The 19,165-nt window shown below is 40.9% G+C and overlaps 1 protein-coding gene and 2 non-coding genes across 3 annotated transcripts in view; 2 read left to right on the top strand and 1 right to left on the bottom strand.

The window, feature by feature from the left end:
- The window catches only part of LOC124716817 (serine protease 44-like), a 42,026-nt gene extending 29,458 nt beyond the window's left edge, over positions 1-12,568 (top strand). The window contains exon 3 of the mRNA XM_047243368.1: positions 12,427-12,568. Within this exon, the coding sequence (XP_047099324.1) occupies positions 12,427-12,568 (142 nt within the window). The remainder of the gene's footprint in view (positions 1-12,426) is intronic.
- Trnas-cga lies at positions 8,396-8,470 on the bottom strand. Its single transcript has one exon. It is a non-coding gene; the product is annotated as a tRNA-Ser (tRNA).
- On the top strand, positions 8,555-8,629 carry Trnas-cga. The gene has a single exon. It is a non-coding gene; the product is annotated as a tRNA-Ser (tRNA).
- Positions 12,569-19,165: the final 6,597 nt, after the last annotated feature.

Here is a 19,165-nt window from a genome sequence, read left to right as displayed (position 1 = left end):
CTGAGAAAAGTGCGAGTTGGGTTTCACATGATCGACGTTTTCGAAATCCATGCTGGCCGGCATTGAGGAGATCGTTCTGTTAAAGATAACTCATTATGTTTGAGCTCAAAATATGTTCTAAGATTCTTTGACGTTGATATGGTTCAAATGGCTCTGAGCACTATGGGACTTAACTTCTGAGGTCATCAGTCCCCTAGAACTTAGAACTACGTAAACCTAACTAACCTAAGGACATCACAGATATCCATGCCCGACGCAGGATTCGAACCTGCGACCATAGCGGTCGCGCGGTTCCAGACTGTAGCGCCTAGAACCGCTCGGCCATCCTGGCCGGCTGACGTTGGTATATTGCACCACAGATACACTGAAAACACTCGTGAGTCGTAAGTGGTCATGCTCTCAAACTGACATGAATTCAACTATCACGTGTCTATTGCACCATTTGCTACGGAACAAATAATTAATGCCCTTATATCACATTTGATTTCAGTAATTATCATTTTGGCACCACATAATTTACGAGCTGGTTTCTTTAGTTGATGTTTACCCAACATATTGTTGTCACAGTTCTTGCCACAAACCTGCTCGCCAAAGTTTAGTTAAAAACTGGTATTCTTTGTATTTAAGTTGCAAACGCAATTACGGTATCAGTCTCCTCAATGTGTCTCATTAACTAGTAGTATGAGCGTAACAAGATTCACTCAAGTTCTGATTTTTTTTTCACTTGTTCTCGATCTTTTGTGCATCACTGTAAGAAGAATATGTGATGCATAATTATGCTTCGTTATTGATCGACACCGGACTCGCATTTGATCCACAGTTAAGGTCTGTCCACTCCTGCTATCATTCCGTGCGTGTTTAATTGAAACACAACTGCATAGCGGAGAGACACATAGAGCTGTCTGTTCTGCTGATGGTTGTGCCTATTAATACACTATGAATTAGTTATCGTACTTCACATCGCTAAGATATAGATGCGAAATGTTAATTAATTAACAGTAATCCTAGTGTCTACATAATAATCTCAGAGTCTATTCCTATTTCTTTCAGGATTTCTAATATTAACTTTAACATTGAATCGTCTGTATGAACATATCACAAGCATATATCACCACATCATTAATTTAAAAAAATAAAATAAAATCAGAGTGCTCATCCGCAATCAACACGAAATTAGCTGAGTGTTTGCTATCCTGGGACCTGAGGTGTCGCAGCTAGGGCGCGATCGCCAATTTGTCTATTAAAGCTTTCTTGTATGAATGTATTTGGGCTCCACTAGAAGTATGTGAGAATCTTATACGATCTGCAATGGGCGAACTGTGTCCTGCAGACGTGCGTCATGAACATATGGCGTAACTGCAGCGTGTAAAAGTAGCGGAGAGACGCTTACAGAGTAGTTACATTCTCTGGAATTATAAAAATTAATAACTGATCTAGAAATAGCCTGAGGAACTTCATATTAGGTACATAACCTTTTATTATGTAAAGGAACAATCTGTCAAAATCTGAAGTCAATAACTGTTATAATTTGGAAGTTACAAAAAAAAGTCAGTAAAAAACGTAATTATCCAACACTTAAAAAACTAAATCAATATATATATATATATATATATATATATATATATATATATATATATATATATATGTTAATAGTTCACCAACTGTGACTATTCGAAAGGATATGATAACATCTTCAGTGTTTAGGTTCAAATTTGGAAAGTTCTCACGTTAGAAAACCTTTCGTAATTTTGCTGTAGTAATAACTTTAAGAATGTCAAGTGGATATTTATGTTTTGTGTTAAGGTGAGTGTGAAAGAGAGTACTTGTGTGAGTGTATGTGGGACATTCACCAACAGGAACTTGCAAGTGTTCCAGCTTTGTATCGTGGGAACGAATCCACCAGTGGTTCCCCTACTAGTGGATGACGGATGTCCAAGCCTGTTTGAATATGTAAGAGACAGCCAGAACGTTCGCGACTATATAGTTAAATTCAAGACGTAAAGTACAGCTTAAAGTTTATTTCATTTTATTTCTTTAACAAGAGAGTTTTGAGTTGCTTATTTTAATGACGTCAATGAGCTGAGAGCAGTGGTTGGTTCTCGCTAGATTTTGGCACGAGCCGCGCCCTGAAAGACACCTCTGATTGGGCGTAATTCTGTACAGCCAATAAGAAGTGAGACGGTTTGCCACCTAACGCATGGGATAGAGGTGCTTGTAGAGGGAGGGAGAGAGAGAGAGAGAGGAAGAAGAAGAAGAAGAAAGTGGTGGACTAGCTTTCGAAGGAGCCGGTCATGCTGAAAGTGTCCGAACTCACTATGTGTAAAATGAAGTGATATTGTGACTTCCGCGTTTCGATACAGTGATAAAGGTAGCTAGTGTTTACCATTAACTATTTGTGAAATGTTAAGAGTCGAGAGATATATGTAAGCAAGCGTCATTCTTTATTAGCATACTGGTATTGCTTTTAAGTACGATAAATGACCCCATTGCCTTTACACATACATAACACATTACTCAATAAAAATGTGTGCGGTGTAGCCGTGTGCTCACTGGTATCCAGTCAGAGCAGGACACCGCTTACATCAGAATACTTCAGTTCTGAGAGCTGCAGGAATCAAGATGTGTGGACTGCACTTTGTGGACCAGCAGAGGACACCCCCAGGCATTACAAACTGCGGCTGCATTTTAACATTTGACGTTTACTACCAGCGGCCTATGACTCTTATCTAATGCCTGTAATCCAGTACTTTTCTACTTAGTGTGTCTACATTTGTATGCTTTGCTCCGAACCTGTGAACCACATCACAATCAATCTCATTCAGCGGGATTACCCATCTTATTCGAACTGACCTGAAGGGTCTCTTATCTTAGGCCTAACAACCACTTCACTGATGTATGATCGATCTGTTATCACTGCAAATTTCTGACCATGCAGATGTCAACAGAAATAAGAAATCCCTTATATTACTGCCAACACTCTTCTTTGATAGTTGAGCCATTGTGTTCAGTCTTGTTCACCTGCCTAAATTTATGTGCCACTGTGTGTTCCTTTCCAGTGCAATTGTGATTCAGAATACAGCCCTCACACACTGTTACTAGCATTACAGGAAAGAATGAATTCCTTCTCGAAATCAGGCAATACTAATGCAGGACCTGATATAAGATTATCCTTCGATTTCTGAAAAGTTTCCTGCCAGTCTGCTATCCATCGAAACTTAACTGCACAGTGAAGTAACGGAGTTAATAGTTGTGAAGTTTCAGCAAATCCATTTACAAAATTACAATGGAAGCTAACAAATGATTGCAATTGTTTTGTTGTCTGGTGTGCTGCAAAATCATGCACAGTTGATGCGTGATTAGTACCTGTCCTTACTCCATCTTGACTGAAAATATGTACAAGGTATTTAACTTTAGTTTGAGGAAAGTGACATTCCCTTAATAAGTATAAAACAAGCAGTCTTCAGTCTGCTTCATCCAACCATTAACATCCTCTTCTACATTTTTAATAAAGTATTATATCATCAAGATACACAATATATATCTTTGGTTTTAAGCCATGAAGCACTCCATGTAACAAGCGCTGGAATGTAGCAGGAGCACTTTTTAATCCAAACGAAGTCCTGCTGTATTGATAACGAGGGTGAAGTGAATGTTGTTTTACATCCGTTGTTGAAAATGTTTGCATTGTCCCAAGTTATCTAATGTTTCAGTGATGCTCAGGACTGGATACACAACTGTTATAGTGCATGCATTTGGGAAACTGTAGTCACAGCTGAATCTGTACTTCTCGGTTGCATCAGATTACGTTTTTGACTTAGTGGCAATATTGGCTGACCAGGGACTAGCACTATGTTCCATAATGCCAACAGTTACTTGTTGATCCATAAATTCATCTGCCAACAGTTGTAGGTACATTGCTATCCCATATCGTTTCTTGTAGGTTGGTGTATTATCATCTGTTGGAATGCATTGTTGTGTTACAGGTGTTGTTGGCAAACTACCATCTGATATAAACAAGACTGAGCGTTTTAGTAACAACTTTTCCATGCCTTCCAGTTCACAGTCTTTCAAGTGACGACAAACCTAGGCACTTACTGCAGATACACTGACAGTTTGCTTGACGTTGCTGATCTATTGATATTATCCTAATCAAGTATCTCTAAATCTGGTAATATTAATCCCTTAGGGTGACTCACATTGTACATCCCAAAAGTGCCTTCCATCTAATGCTTAACTGCTCTGCGGTGGTTCCACCACACACATAATACTTGTTGTGGTACGTCAGTATCCTCCGTCACCCAGATCAGCTTCTCTGCACCAACTGGTACTTTGTTGTGCGAAACCATCTTTAATGCAAGTGTCCGTAGTTCAGCTGGTGACACTTTAGCAAACAGTGTACCTTGCGACATAGAAATATTTGCACTTTTTGCACCCATTGGAAGCGTATTCCCGCAAAGTCAACTGTACAGTAACATGTTTCCTATCCTGGAAGTCAAGTCTGAGAACAGTGGAATATCCCCGACCCACAGTTGGCAACCCTTCCATGAGCTCATAAAACCCTTTAGCTGCTACCTTAAAGCTGAGCTGTGTTGCCCCCAACGGCTCCACGTCTTTGTTTCCTACCCCATTTGATCTGTACTTTGGAGCGTTTACACTCCCCCTGCCCAAGAGGTCCAGACTAACGGCCGACACTTGTGTACCAGCGTCTACCAGAGATGTACGTTCTCTTTTCTGTACGAAGCCTATGAAGCAGCAGTCCATCTCTGCACAGATGTTTGCAGTATCGTGGGTTATCGGGAACGTTTCCCTACAGATGAAAAAATTCCAAGTTGCTTTTAACACCTTCTTCTGTTTGTTTCATTTAACCTACTTATTTCTGCATTCTTTTGGCTTGTTGCCAAAGCGTTCACAACTATAACACTATGGCTGTCGTTATTGCGCTTTCAAATGATCTTTCTTCCCACACTGATAAAATTCTTTTTCGGAAGCAAAGATTCGTCGATCACTGCATATTTTGGTGGCAATGTCGATTTCCTGCAGGGTTCGTGGTGATGTGAAGCGCTGCAGCTAACTCATTTAGCTTTCCATAAGGATTCTGTACGAAAATTCCCCGGGAGTTTCCCGTAGAAAGATGTCTAGAGCTTTATTTTCCGCTTCTTTGGACGTGAGTCGACCAACTTCTGGATTTTGTGCGAACTCATATGCCTGCACGTTCAGTTTTCGAATTAGAAGAGGGTTCAACAGTTTCGTTAGATTTCTGCACCAATCCACTCAACATCTCTCCAAAAAAAATCAAGCGCTATCCGGTTCACGGCGTCTGTATTGTAAACCCTCTGCTTCACTCGTTACTCGTTGAGTGGCCGTCCACAGACTCGGTTTCATGTGACCAGTTGCTTAGATCGTCTGTGGCTATTTATGAATACTGTCACGTCATGTGTTGTACATAAGGGTGTTATTAGGTTAGCTGCTGAAGGATCTATAGGAGAAGGAAGGAAGGAAGATTGCGTTTAGCATCCCGTCGACATCGAGGTCATTAAAGACACCGCACAAGCTCGGATTGTGTGATTTAAACCGTCGTCCTCTCACATGCGAATACGCTGTGCTAACCACTACGCCACCTCGCTCGGTAATATTCGGGGCAGGAGGGTACACTCACTACTGCCTTAAGCTCATCTGAATCCGACTGTGACTGTTTCACAGATCGCAAAGTTTCGAGTTGTTCACTTAACTCATTGTTATACAATGACAGTTTCGATGCCTGCTCCATCAGGTTGGTTACTGCATCACTGGTCGTCGTGTTTATGGCATCTTTGTACTATTTATTACCACTTTTATATTTACAAGACTAAAAGAAACGAAACAATACCTCTTTCAAAAGCGATAGAAAAACTCACGAGAGACAATCGTACGCAAAACTTAGACAAGTAATCTTAACTAATCTTTATGTGTAATCATTGTCCAGTGACACTTGGCAGAATCGTGTGCTGCATTACCATAAAGAGCCGGCCGCTGTGGCCGAGCTGTTCTAGGCGCTTCTGTCCGGAACCGCGCGACTGCTACTGTCGAATCCTGCCTCGGGCATGGATGTGTGTGATGTCTTAGGTTAATTAGGTTTAAGTAGTTCTAAGGGACTGATGACATCAGATGTTAAGTCCCATAGCGCTCAGAGCCATTTGAACCATTTATTTTTTAAATCAAGAAGCCTACAAGTGGTAAAAGTTACTGGTGCCATTCTACGTCCAGTTAAATTACAGTTCTTACACCTCACAGGTAACAAATAAGTTTCCTTACAGTCCCCTCTAAATTGTGACAACCTACAGGTGATTCGGGTTTGACAAAACAGATTTCCGTCTTGTATGCCGATTTCTACATCCAGTCTTGGCCATAACAAAACAGGAAAAATTGAAAGGCCAGTAGGAAATGATCGTGAGACTAACCACGTTGTGGTCATGGCTCAGCCATGTGGACTCCATTCGAGGCATCAGAAGGCTATTGTTGGTACGTTGATCACCATAGAAAATTAATGCCATATTAATATCGACAAGGATCCACTTCTGGCCCAAGCTGTAATGATGCCAGGAGGGGACACCTTTACGTTGTCAGGATAGTGTTGTGAAACCTGTAGCGTGACTTTTGGCGCTAATAAAGGAAGATTAGCAAGTCAGTACTTATTCATTCAGATTTACAGTTCTGTGTCTTCTCGGCAGACTCGGCTGACGCCGCGTGTTCGTTACACGCAGAAATTCCACTGATTCGTGTCGTTGGTTCACCTTTACTCGTAGCCAAGGTCGCTACAACTGCTGTTTGGTCCAAGTGTTGCTGGCTGTTGTGTGGCAGGTGAAGCCATAGTGTAACATTGTGCACCCACTCCCCAAGATGGCCGTGAGCTGCGGTTACCCATTGGGATGTACGATGCTGTCGGGACTCAGGCAATCGGCTGATCCTGGCCTTACGGGACATGTAGGCCTTGGTACCTAGGAGTGCCTGCAGCCATGAGCGGGAGCAGAGGCACTCGACGGCCCAATACCCAATAGTGAGGATAATAAGGCAACAAGCAGTATGAGATATGCTGGTGTAGCAAGATGCTCAATCTACCATCACCACTGTAGTAGGTACCCAATGGAATGTCCCACGAGTGACAAATTGTGGTTACTTGGATGTTGTCATCTCTGGAATGGCAAGCAGCATATTCACGAGAGGTGCTGCAAGATCTAATACACATATGTCAAAAAAAAAAAAATGGCTCTGAGCACTACGGGACTTAACATCTGTGGTCATCAGTCCCCTAGAACTTAGAACTACTTAAACCCAACTAACCTAAAGACATCACACACATCCATGCCCGAGGCAGGATTTGAACCTGCGACCGTAGCAGTTACGCGATTCCGGACTGAGCGCCTATATCCGCTAGACCACCGCGGCCGGCTACACAGATGTCATTACACCGTAATAATCACTGGATTATGTGCATCGGTATGACTGCCGTCGATCCTATTGTCCAACTGAACTCAAGAGCAATGGAGATGGGCAGGAGGCAATGGCGCGAGGCTCTGTTCATTATGAGTAAGTATGGCCTGCTTCTTTGCTGTTGGTCAGCGGTCGTCATTCCTCTGTGTTTGCTTAACAATTTGTTACAGGCTATTAATTGCACTGTCGAGTCCCTGATGTTATTGTATTTGAGGTGACACTTGTTGCTTCACGTAACAAGAGCAAAGGAATATGTCTTCCTCTATGTCTCTCTCTCTCACACACACACTCTCTCTCTCTTTCACTTTCTCTCTCTCTTTCTCTCCCTCTTTCTTTCCCTCTTTTTCCCCCTCTCTCTCTCTCTCTGTCGGTTTCTCTTTGCCTGTCTCTCTGTCTCTCCCTCTCTCCCTACTCTCTCTCTCTGCTGTCGCTCTCTCTCTCAATGTCTCTGTCTCTCTCTCTCTCTCTCTCTCTCTCTCTCTCTCTCTCCCTCAATGTGTCTCTTTCCCTCCCTCTTTCTCTCCCTCTTTTTCCCTCTCTCTCTCTCTCTGTCTCCCCCATCTCTCCCTCTCCCTCTCTGCGTCTCACTCTCTGTCTATCTCTCAATATATATATACAATCAATCGATGTTCTACTGAATGAGCTTGTACCTGGCCTGGTGATTGGTGCCGAGATACCAGCGCGCGCTCATGTCCATCATTGCCTTTCAGTGTTGATTTCATTCCTTCTTTCTGCTGCATAGTTAGGTCATCACCACTACCTGAGGTTCCTTGTGGCTGTGCTAGCGCGAAATTAAGGAAAATTTTAATTTCTGCCCCTTTTCTACATTTTTCGTAACATTAAAAAGTCATCAAATATTCCAGAATGAGATTTTCACTCTGCAGCGGAGTGTGCGCTGATATGAAACGTCCTGGCAGATTAAAACTGTGTGCCCGACCGAGACTCGAACTCGGGACCTTTGCCTTTCGCGGGCAAGTGCTCTACCAACTGAGCTACCGAAGCACGACTCACGGCCGGTACTCACAGCCTTACTTCTGCCAGTACCTCGTCTCCTACGAGTAAGGCTGTGAGTACCGGGCGTGAGTCGTGCTTCGGTAGCTCAGTTGGTAGAGCACTTGCCCGCGAAAGGCAAAGGTCCCGAGTTCGAGTCTCGGTCGGGCACACAGTTTTAATCTGCCAGGAAGTTTCTCACCAAATATTCTTAGCATGACACAGATGTTATTGAACAATTGATCAAAACAATTCAATAATTTATGTATAGACATTAGAAAATTTTTAGTTAGACATACGAATAATCCTTGAACTTCAGCATAAAATATTGACACTACATTAAATAATCCTCAAATAGACATACATATTGACATTAAGTAAATCACTTATATTAATCATCATCTAATCCTAATGCAGTGAAAGTCTTAACATAAACTTGGAAGTATCCTGTATCATCACACATCAGAGTATTTGCTATTTTTTACATTTGTTGTTAGAATATTTGTCAGTGTTATCACATATTTAGTCTTAAATTAATGCATCCTATGAACTAGCCTCTAATGAGTAAAATTAATCTTCACCCACTCACAACTCGTTTTGGACTAATACTGCTGTCATCGTCTCATTTGTGCACTTTATGTAGTACATCAGTGGTAGTTAGTGTCAGGGGTTGGTATCAATCGGCCGTTGTCTAATTGCTGGTGTGGAGAATGTGTGTTCAGATGCAATGTAGCGACTGTGACTATTCACATCCGATTTTAAAGATCTTAAAAGTTTCTATGTGAAGCGGTTAATGTTGTAGTATATCATATGGGATGTTACTAAGTCAGAGGGTAGTTTCAACTGGTTTTAAACTAGGAAAACGTCAGTAAAATGATCCCACATGGTCAATGGAATGACGCTCAGCCAAGGTTTTCATTTTTTTATCAACTATATCTAACAATGTCTACAATGAAAAGTTTTTTTGTTAAGGTACTTCAGCAGTTTTATGTTATGTTCCTCCCAGTTGAATTTATTATAAAGCCATTATACCAAGAATTTACTACTTTTAGTATGTTGTTTTTCGTCATGTTTTAGGAACACACAGGGGGGGGGGGGGGGAGGGAGACTTCTTCCAAATTATGAGCAGCATATAGTGTGTTTTATCAAAGTTTACTGACAAAGAATTCGCTACAAACCATTTACTAATGAACATGAAAATCTCATTAACACATATTTCCAAACCCTTCCTCATTTACTATTTATTGAAATGTCTTTATCTCTGAAAACCAAACAAACTTGGCATAAGGTAACATTATTGATAAGAGGTCGTCGACATACATAAAAAAATATGGGCTGTAAGAAAGAACCTTTTGGGACAGCTACCGCAATCAGTTCTGAGCTGTATGATGCTTGACGGTGTAATACCAAACCATTTTCTACTGACGCCTTTTCTTTACTATCACAGAGATACGGTTTGAAGCATTTTGTAAGCGTTCTTGTTACAATTTTCTAATTTAATGAAAAGGATATTGTGATTTGCTTCATCAAATGCCTTTGACAGGTCAGAATGTATACCAGCAGACGTATAGCTTATTGACTAGTGGATAAAGTTCATTATTTTTACATGGGTAAATAGCCTTCTTAGTTTCCTAATTCTTTAGAAATCCGAACTGCGACATTGACAGTGTATTATTACTGTAGTAGTGTCCGCCCCCGGCAGCTGAGTGGTCAGCACGACAGAATGTCAATCCTAAGGGCCCGGGTCCGATTCCCGCCTGGGTCGGAGATTTTCTCCGCTCAGGGACTGGGTGTTGTTGTCCCAATCATCATCATTTCATCCCCATCGACGAGCAAGGCGCCGAAGCGGCGTCAAATCGAAAGACTTGCACGCGGCGAAGTGTCTACCCTGTAGGAGGCCCTAGTCACACGACATTATTATTGTTACTGTAGTAGTCTGGTAGCTAAGAAACTGGTTGTGTATTACCTTGTATAAAACTTTCGCGAATGCTGGCAAAAGTGAAACTAAACGGAAATTTGACAGCATTTCTTTATTTTAACTTCAACGTATTAAAACCATTCAGGAAATATTATACTGACAAATGAGTGATTACAAAAACAACGTGATATGTTACGTATTTCAGAACACCATGTAATTAATTTTGCTGATAATTCGTTGCTTTTGAGAGCATCTATCGATATACAAAAGAAGAAATTCCTAATACAACTTGTATAATAATTCCAATCCCAAAGAAAGCAGCTGTTGACAGGTGTGAAAATTACCGAACTATCAGTTTAATAATTCACGGCTAAAAAATACCAACACGAATTCTTTACAGACCAATGGAAAAACTGGTAGAAGCCGACCTCGAGGAAGACGAGTTTGGATTCCGTAAAAATGTTGGAACATGTGAGGCAATATTGACCTACGATGTACCTAAGAAGATAGATTAAGGAAAGGCAAAACTACGTTTCTAGCATCTGCAGACTTAGAGAAAGCTTTTGACAATGTTGACTGGAATACTCTCTTTCAAATTCTGAAGGTGGTAGAGAGCAAATACAGGGAACGAAAGGCTATTTACAGTTTGTACAGAAACCATATGGCAGTTATAAGAGTCGAGGGGCATGAATGGGAAGCAGTGGTTGGGAAGGGAGTGAGGCAGGATTGTAGCCTATCCCCGACGTTATTCAATCTGTACATTGAGCAAGCAGTAAAGGGAACAAAAAAGAAATTAGGGGTAGGAATTAAAATGCATCGAAAAGAAATTAAAACTTTGACGTTTGCGGATGACCTTGTAATTTTGTCAGAGACAGCAAAGAACTTGGAAAAGCAGTTGAACGGAATGGACAGTATCTTCAAAGGAGGATATAAGATGAACGTCATCAAAAGCAAAACCACAACAATGGAATGTAGTCGAATTAAATTAGGTGCTGCTGAGGGATTTAGATTACGAAATGAGACACTTAAAGTAGTAGATGAGGTTTGCTATTTGGGGGAGCCAAATAACTGATGATGGTCGAAGTAGAGAGGATATAAAATATAGACTGGCAATGACAACAAAAGGCGCTCCTGAAGCAGAGAAATTTGTTAACTTCAAGTATAGATTTCATGTGAGGAAGCGTTTTCTGGATGTTTTTGTATGCGGTGTAGCCTTGTACGGAAGTGAAGCATGGACGATTAACAGTTTAGAGAAGAAGAGAATAGAAGCTTTTGTAGTGTGGCGCTTCAGAAGAATACTGAAGAATATGCGAGTAGATCATGTAACTAGTGAGGAGGTACTGAATAGAAATGGGGAGACGAAAAATTTGTGGTACAACGGTACAACCTCACTAAAACAAGGGATCGGTTCGTAGGACACGTTCTGAGGCATCAATGGACACCAATTTAGTACTGGAAGGAAGCGGGGGGGGGGGGGGGGAGGGGAGGGTAACAATCGTAGAGGAAGACTAAGAGACGAATACACTAAGCAGATTCGGAAGGATGTAGTTTGCAGTAGGTCCTTGGAGTTGTTGAAGCAGCTTTCACAGGATAGGGTAGCATGGAGAGCTGCATCAAACCAATCTCTGGACTGAAGACTATAACAACAACTGCTTGACAAGGAGCAGTTGAATTTTCAGCTGCTTTTGATTGTTCCTGGTACTCATTTCCATCAGCCATTACCGAGCGAGTTGGTGCAGTGGTTAGCACACTGGACTCGCATTCGGGAGGACGACGGTTCAATCCCGTCTCCGGCCATCCTGATTTAGGTTTTCCGTGATTTCCCTAAATCGTTTCAGGCAAATGCCGGGATGGTTCCTTTGAAAGGGCACGGCCGATTTCCTTCCCAATCCTTCCCTCACCCGAGCTGGCGCTCCGTCTCTATGACCTCGTTGTCTCGACGGGACGTTAAACACTAACCACCACCACCACCACCACCATCAGCCATTCCTAGAAATTAGTACTGTCGATAGCCTGCTACGCAGCTGAAATTTGGAAACTTTCTGTCACAGGCGCCAGAAATTCGTCGTCCGCCTGGGAGGCATCCATAGGACTGAGACGGAGAGCACCGCCTGGATCGTGGAGTCCAGCTGGGCCCTGACGCACCCGGACTTCAGCATGTTCGCCTACTACAGCCCGAGGAAGCTCCTCTGAACAGTGAGTGGCGCAAAAATCACGTACCGTTCTCGCCTTGCAGAGAAAGCGAGAGAGAGAGAGGGGGGGGGGAGGGGGGGAGAGAAAGGAAGTGCAGTGACAGAGTAGAAGTCACGTGATGGCTGCCTGGGAAGCAGCAGTTCGTGAAGATAGTATGTCTCTCACATGGAAGTGAGTCGTTCTTATTCTCAATGTTTACACTGATATTCGTACACCTGTGTCCTTCCTACGCCCTTTTCATCTTAAAAAAATCACGTACCGTTCTTGCATTGCAGAGAAAGCGAGAGAGAGAAAGAGAAAGGAAGAGTAGTGACAGAGTAGAAGTCACGTGATGGCTGGCTGGGAAGCAATAGTCAGTGAAGTTAGTATGTCTCTCACATGGAAGTGAGTAGTTATTATTCTCAATGTTTACGCTGATATTTGTGTACCTGTGTCCTTCGTATACCTTTTCATCTTATTTAATCCGCTGCATGTGACTGCAACGGGCGAATGTGAGTTTTTTTAAGAGTAGTCGGTACCTACTTCGACAGTTGTGGCAGTAATTGTAGCTACCGCGGAAAGACAAAGAGGTTTAGCGTCACTGTAAGTCAGATATATGAGCAGGTACTCTGGTATGATTTTTAGTAATTTAATTGAAAGCTTTGTTGATTTGGTAAAAATAAAATTGTTCTTTTTGTCGTGGCAGAATAAATTACTATTAATCACACCAGATTTGTCGGAGAACAGCAGCAACATGTGTAATTGATCCAGCTTTAAGAAATTCTATTACCTTTTAGCGGAAAAATTCGTGCGGTACTCTCCGACGTTAGAAAAGTCGTGGTGTTCCGTTCGGAGCAGGAGGTGGCTGTCCTTTCTCATTCGCGATATCGAAAATTACTAAAAAATGAACAGAAATTTTTTTTCGGAGGAAGATCGCGCGGAGAAAACAGACAGAAGTTACATGAAAGAAACCTAAGGGACCAACTAATTGGATTTGTACGAACATATAAACGGAACTGAAAGAACTTGGAATAAATACTATAACGATGTCGTCACGACAGCCTCCTGTTCCGACAGAACACACGCTGGATCATAAACTGCATAAATCTTTTAAACAGGAAAGATTATCACAAGCATAATTAATGAAAATAAGGTTGAGAGATTTTCTTTGAAATTAAATAAACTTCAAGGCTTCAAGTATTATATTATGAAACGGAAACTTACATCAACATGGCCACCCATTGTGGCGGTGGAGCGAATTTTTCACGATATACATTCTCGCTTGTTTGTGGCTACATATATTTTTAATCACTTAAACTCTTAACTTTACAATAAAATGATTATATCAGTATGGAGCACAATACTTTTGCGTCCGACTCGCAACACATTCACAGAACAGCTAGACGGCGGCGCGGCTCCCTGCAGAAGTAAAAATTGGCAATTGTTATTTTGAAACATAGGTGCATCGTTTTTTTTTTTTTTTGTTTTACTGATCGATAGCAGCGTATAACAGTTTATAGCTATCGTGATATTCTGCGCTTTTCAGGAGCGCGGCAAAGATATCTGGTTACAACATTCATTGGTATATGTTAAAAGTTCGCACATACTGACGCGAATACAGAAAAAAACTTTTACATGTTAAAAATCGCAGTGATAAAGGCTGTAATGTCACAGTACACAGTACATTGACAGGAGGGGCCGTGCTAATCTGGGACTATCGCTCTTCACTGGAAATCGGAAAACTCTTAGACCCATATTACACTGCTCAATTTCCCTGATAAATGTTTTTTAAAAGCTAGGACCATGTTCCATAAAAACACGGGAGAACTGCCGGATGTCGGTAACGTCCTGGCACGATATTTCGGCGCAGAGTCTTCTGGTCATCTTCAGGTGAGTACCACTGAGCTCTGCTATTTAAAGCCATACTGAGGTGATATTGTGCATGCGCTGCTCAGCGTGCGCGTTCATAACAACTCCGTGCGCTGCGCCTCACGCCCTCCACGGTGAAAGTTTGGCGTATCGATATCAGGTCGATTTTCATCTTTATTCAGATAACTACGTCGACTACGAAGTTTCTCCATAACAGGATTCCAAGCAGAGTTTAGCTGATAACCGCTATCTTGATTGATGAGAGTCTCGTTGTCAGACAATCTTATTTCCACAGATTCATTGATAATCTAGCTCCAAAAGTTTGATGTATGGGCCAAAATTTTTGTGTCGAGAAACCACATCAAAACTGACCAATAAGTCGTTACTTTGCAGCTGTAGTGACTGAAGTCGGCTGATAAAATCATTAGAGTTCTTTATGTGATGTGCACACTTGCCTATCACTGGTTTGAGCAAAGATGCTAGGTCGTAGGTGGCTGCTCCAATGTTACTCACAACTGGACGTAACGGCACATTTTCCTTGTGGATCTTAGGCAGTCCATATAGCCTAGGTGGAACTGAACTGTTTGGTTTCAGTCTCTTGATGACCTCCTTCGGTAAGAACTATTTGATAAAAGTTCTCCTATTTTTCGCACCACTCGGCTAGTGGGATCCTTATCGATTCTGAGATACGTTGAGTCACATAATAAAACATTGATCTTATTAATACAGTCATCCCTTGGTATGAGGACAGTAGCGTTTCCTTTGTCACATTTTAAGACTACTGTATCCACATCTACTCGTAAGTTACGGAGGGCTATCCTCTCCATGGGCGAGATGTTACTCTTCATTGGTGCACCTCTAGTCAACACACGGCAAGACTCTCGACGAACTTCCTCCGCTTCATCTGTATCAAATACCGTAGCACTTTTATATTTTATGGAACGTCTTTTATAAAAGATACTTGACATAAATGTTACTGTTTCGTCTCCTACAGCATTCTGCTGCTGTGTGTTGGTAAGAACAATTGTCCATCTGACAGTCTGTAGATGGAGGTATTGGACTGTGCTAGTCAGTAATATTCTACCGTCTTTATTTCAGCCTTTGAGGTTTAGGAGGAAATCATGTTAGTTATGGTAGGAGAAATTTTGGAGTTGCATTTATCATTGTTTTTGGGCTTTTGGAAGGAAATTGTTGGTAACCATGTACTGTGCAGCACAAAGGAACATCATACTCCCATATACTTAGGTAAGTGAAATAACTGTTCTCAGTATCTAAAATAAATGTAATTTGCAATAAGTGCAGGACTGAATTTTATGTTTTTCATAAGTTTTTGGACTTGGAAGTAGGTGGCTTTGTTCAGCTACTGTGACACACGGGTAGTGATGGTATCTGAGTCTATTTCTTATTTAGTTTTCAATAGACACTTGCACATTCAGCGCTTAAGTGATTTTTGTCGAGATTATCAAATTGAAGCTGATTTTTCTCGTGAAGCAGATGAACTTTCTTCGTATCAACCAGGATGTACTTATGTACTTAACCTCATGTCGCTCAAAGTATATCAAAACTTAATTCTCTCTTTATCATTTTGTACATGTAAATCTGCAGAGTAGAGTGAATACCCGTACAGGTGTATTATATTTTGTCGTCGTGAAGTTGTGTAATTTATTGGATTCCTCGAGGTTTGAGGACTTGTTCAGATTACATACATTCCTTGACTAATTACTCGTTAAGTAGTTGCACTTCAGTACTCACATAATGTGTGTGAAGTATTCCAATTTTAAGTTGAATTTCCTTGAGGAAGAGACAGGGTTTCCTTTGTATGTGTAGCAAGATGTTCAACCAATGTTACTCAGAGTGCATCTAAATTCACTTCTTTCGTAATCATTGATTAGATATATATTGCTGAATAGAACAATTACCAGCATGTGGCGATTATTTTTCTTCATTGTTTCTTGTCTTGCCAGTAGCTCGTGGTTGAGGTAGGACTTCTCTGCTGATTATTTAATAGAGTTCATAGTAGCCCTCAGCAGTGAAAATCTACTTTCACACGTATTTCTTGATACATGAACGTGAATGTGATTGCGTTTATCCTAAATTACTTGTCCTTTTGTGAACATATCCAAACTCTCCCTTATCTCTTTCAGTGTACATATAAATTTACATAAAGATAAAAGCAAGTATATATGCAATAATAAATGGTCAAAGAGCACAATGGCATGAAAGTGTTACAACCTCCACCGGTTCAGCTTTAAACAACTGCTCATTTCATCTGAAAATGGAACACACTGGGCAGTATTCAAGTTGTCTGAATACTTATGTATAAATAAAATATAAATGTCTCTCTATTTTTATAACAATAAAACTGAAACTAGCTTGTATCATATTCTTCTCAATCATCAGATCTAAAAGTACCGGCTCTCCGGACAGTTTTATGACGAAATCCCACAAACGTTGTGGTCTTAACGACTGCCACTTTATCACAATTTGTGATCGTTCATTGAATTTTTCTCTTCAGTCCCTAGTTGGCCTGTCCAGGTCACCTGGCGACGGTCTGCAGTCGCTGGCGTCCCATAATCAAACATCATGCTCAGTCAACACCATCCCTTATTGTATTGCCTGTGAATGGAATTATGCTGACACTAGCACTTGGTTCATACGTTTGGTAGCAGCTCATGTGCATTTATCATCTGTGGCTGCTGAACCAAACATTTATTCATCACACTCGTGCACTGAGCACTAAATTTGTGAATGGAAATGGAAAGGGAAGTTTCAATTCACTTAGCACTATGATTATGACATAGCTTTTGATTTAAACAAAATTCAGATGGAATTAAACATTTATTATACATCACTGAATTACTGAGCTGGAATAACTCTAGTAATTAAATAACTAAAACTACTTTTTTTTAGCAATTGATATGAATGATTCTCTAGTTTCATTTCAAATAACACGTTAGCTTAAGTTACAATGTCCAGTGTTCCTTTTCTTTCTGCCAATTCTGTTCTTGAATTTGTTTTCCAGACCCTTTTCGAAAGTTCGTTGCTTTTAAGACAGACATATTCTCAAATTACTTTCAGAATTTCTTCCCTTTCAGACTATCATATTTACAAAAGACCTACTAAGATTCATTGTCTTCCGACCTAAAAAACACGACGTCTCTCATACGTATTCATATTAGAATTTTTCATTATTTGGTGTGATTCTATCTGAGAGTTTGTCAGTGGTATGTATCGTTCCTGGCTCGGAAGCTGCGCTCTATTGGCAAATATTGTAATCGTTTTGCAGACTTTTTTCTTCACAGAATTAACGTAAATCACCACACCTCATCTCATTCATATTAGAAAAAAAAAGAATACAAACTCTTATTTCGTATACTAATATTTATTCGTACTCAACTCTCTTCCTTTACTACTAACACGGTAAAGAGTAAGATGAAAAGGGAAGAAAAAGAAATACGTAACCACTGCAGTTGTCAGATGAAAGTATGGCCTGACAGTGGGTGTGGTATTTAGGGGCGCAGTGCATTCCAGAGATTTCAGAGTTTATCATTCAATAAAAACGAGCTATTTTTTAGTAGGATTTCGTGGAACAGTTGGCATCTGCCTTGAAGCATCTGGCGCTATTATTCTGCAGCCGCCTGTGTTATACCATCTCACAGCAATACATATTAGGAAATGTCGAGTGAAACAGAAGGGATTTCAGGCGTTCCCCAAGGTAGTGTTATAGGCCCTTTGCTGTTCCTTATCTGTGTAAACGATTCGGGAGAAATCTGAGCAGCCTTCTTAGGTTGTTTGCAGATGACGCTGTCCGTTTATCGACTAATAAAGTCATCAGAAGACCAAAACAAACTGCAAAACGATTTAGAAAAGACATCTGAATGGTGCGACAAGTGGCAGTTGACCCTAAATAACGAAAAGTGGGACGTCATCCACATGAGTGCCAAAAGGAACTCGTTAAACTTCGGTTACACGATAAATCAGTCTAATCTAAAAGCTGTAAATTCAACTAAATACCTAGGTATTACAATTACGAACAACTTAAATTAGAAGGAACTCATGGAATATTTTGTGGGGAAGGCTAACCAAAGACTATGTTTTATTGGCAGGACACTTAGAAAATGTAACAGACCTACTAAGGAGACTGCCTACGCTACGCTTGTCCGTCCTCTTTTAGAATACTGCTGCACGGTGTGGGATCCTTACCAGATAGGACTGACGGAGTACATCGAAAAACTTCAAAGAAAGGCAGCACGTTTTGTATTATCGCGGAATATGGGAGAGAGTGTCACAGAAATGACACAGGATTTGGGATGGACATTACTAAAAGAAAGGCGTTTTTCGTTGCGACGGAATCTTCTCACGAAATTCCAATCACCAATTTTCTCCTCTGAATACGAAAATATTTTGTTGGCACCGACTTACATAGGGAGGAACGATGATAAAGATAAAATAAGGGAAGTCAGAGCTCGTACGGAAAGATATAGGCGTTCATTCTTCCCGCGCGCTATACGAGATTGGAATAATAGAGAATTGTGAAGGTGGTTTGATGAACCCTCTGCCAGGCACTTAAATGTGATTTGCAGAGTAGCTATGTAGATATTAAGCTAACATGCTGATTTCGAAGCTGTAGTATTTCATTTAATGTCCTTAGTTTGATAGTGCATTCTACATTAAGAGACTCCAAATATGACGTATCTTCAATGTGATTTGATGGTTTGTGGCATTTTGTTCTCAAGGTTTCATCGGCCT

Source organism: Schistocerca piceifrons, chromosome 9 (assembly GCF_021461385.2).
Source record: "Schistocerca piceifrons isolate TAMUIC-IGC-003096 chromosome 9, iqSchPice1.1, whole genome shotgun sequence".
NCBI classification, from domain to species: domain Eukaryota; kingdom Metazoa; phylum Arthropoda; class Insecta; order Orthoptera; family Acrididae; genus Schistocerca; species Schistocerca piceifrons.
The sequence above is the reverse complement of the archived record's forward strand: the minus strand, read 5'-3'. Positions and strand labels throughout refer to the sequence as shown.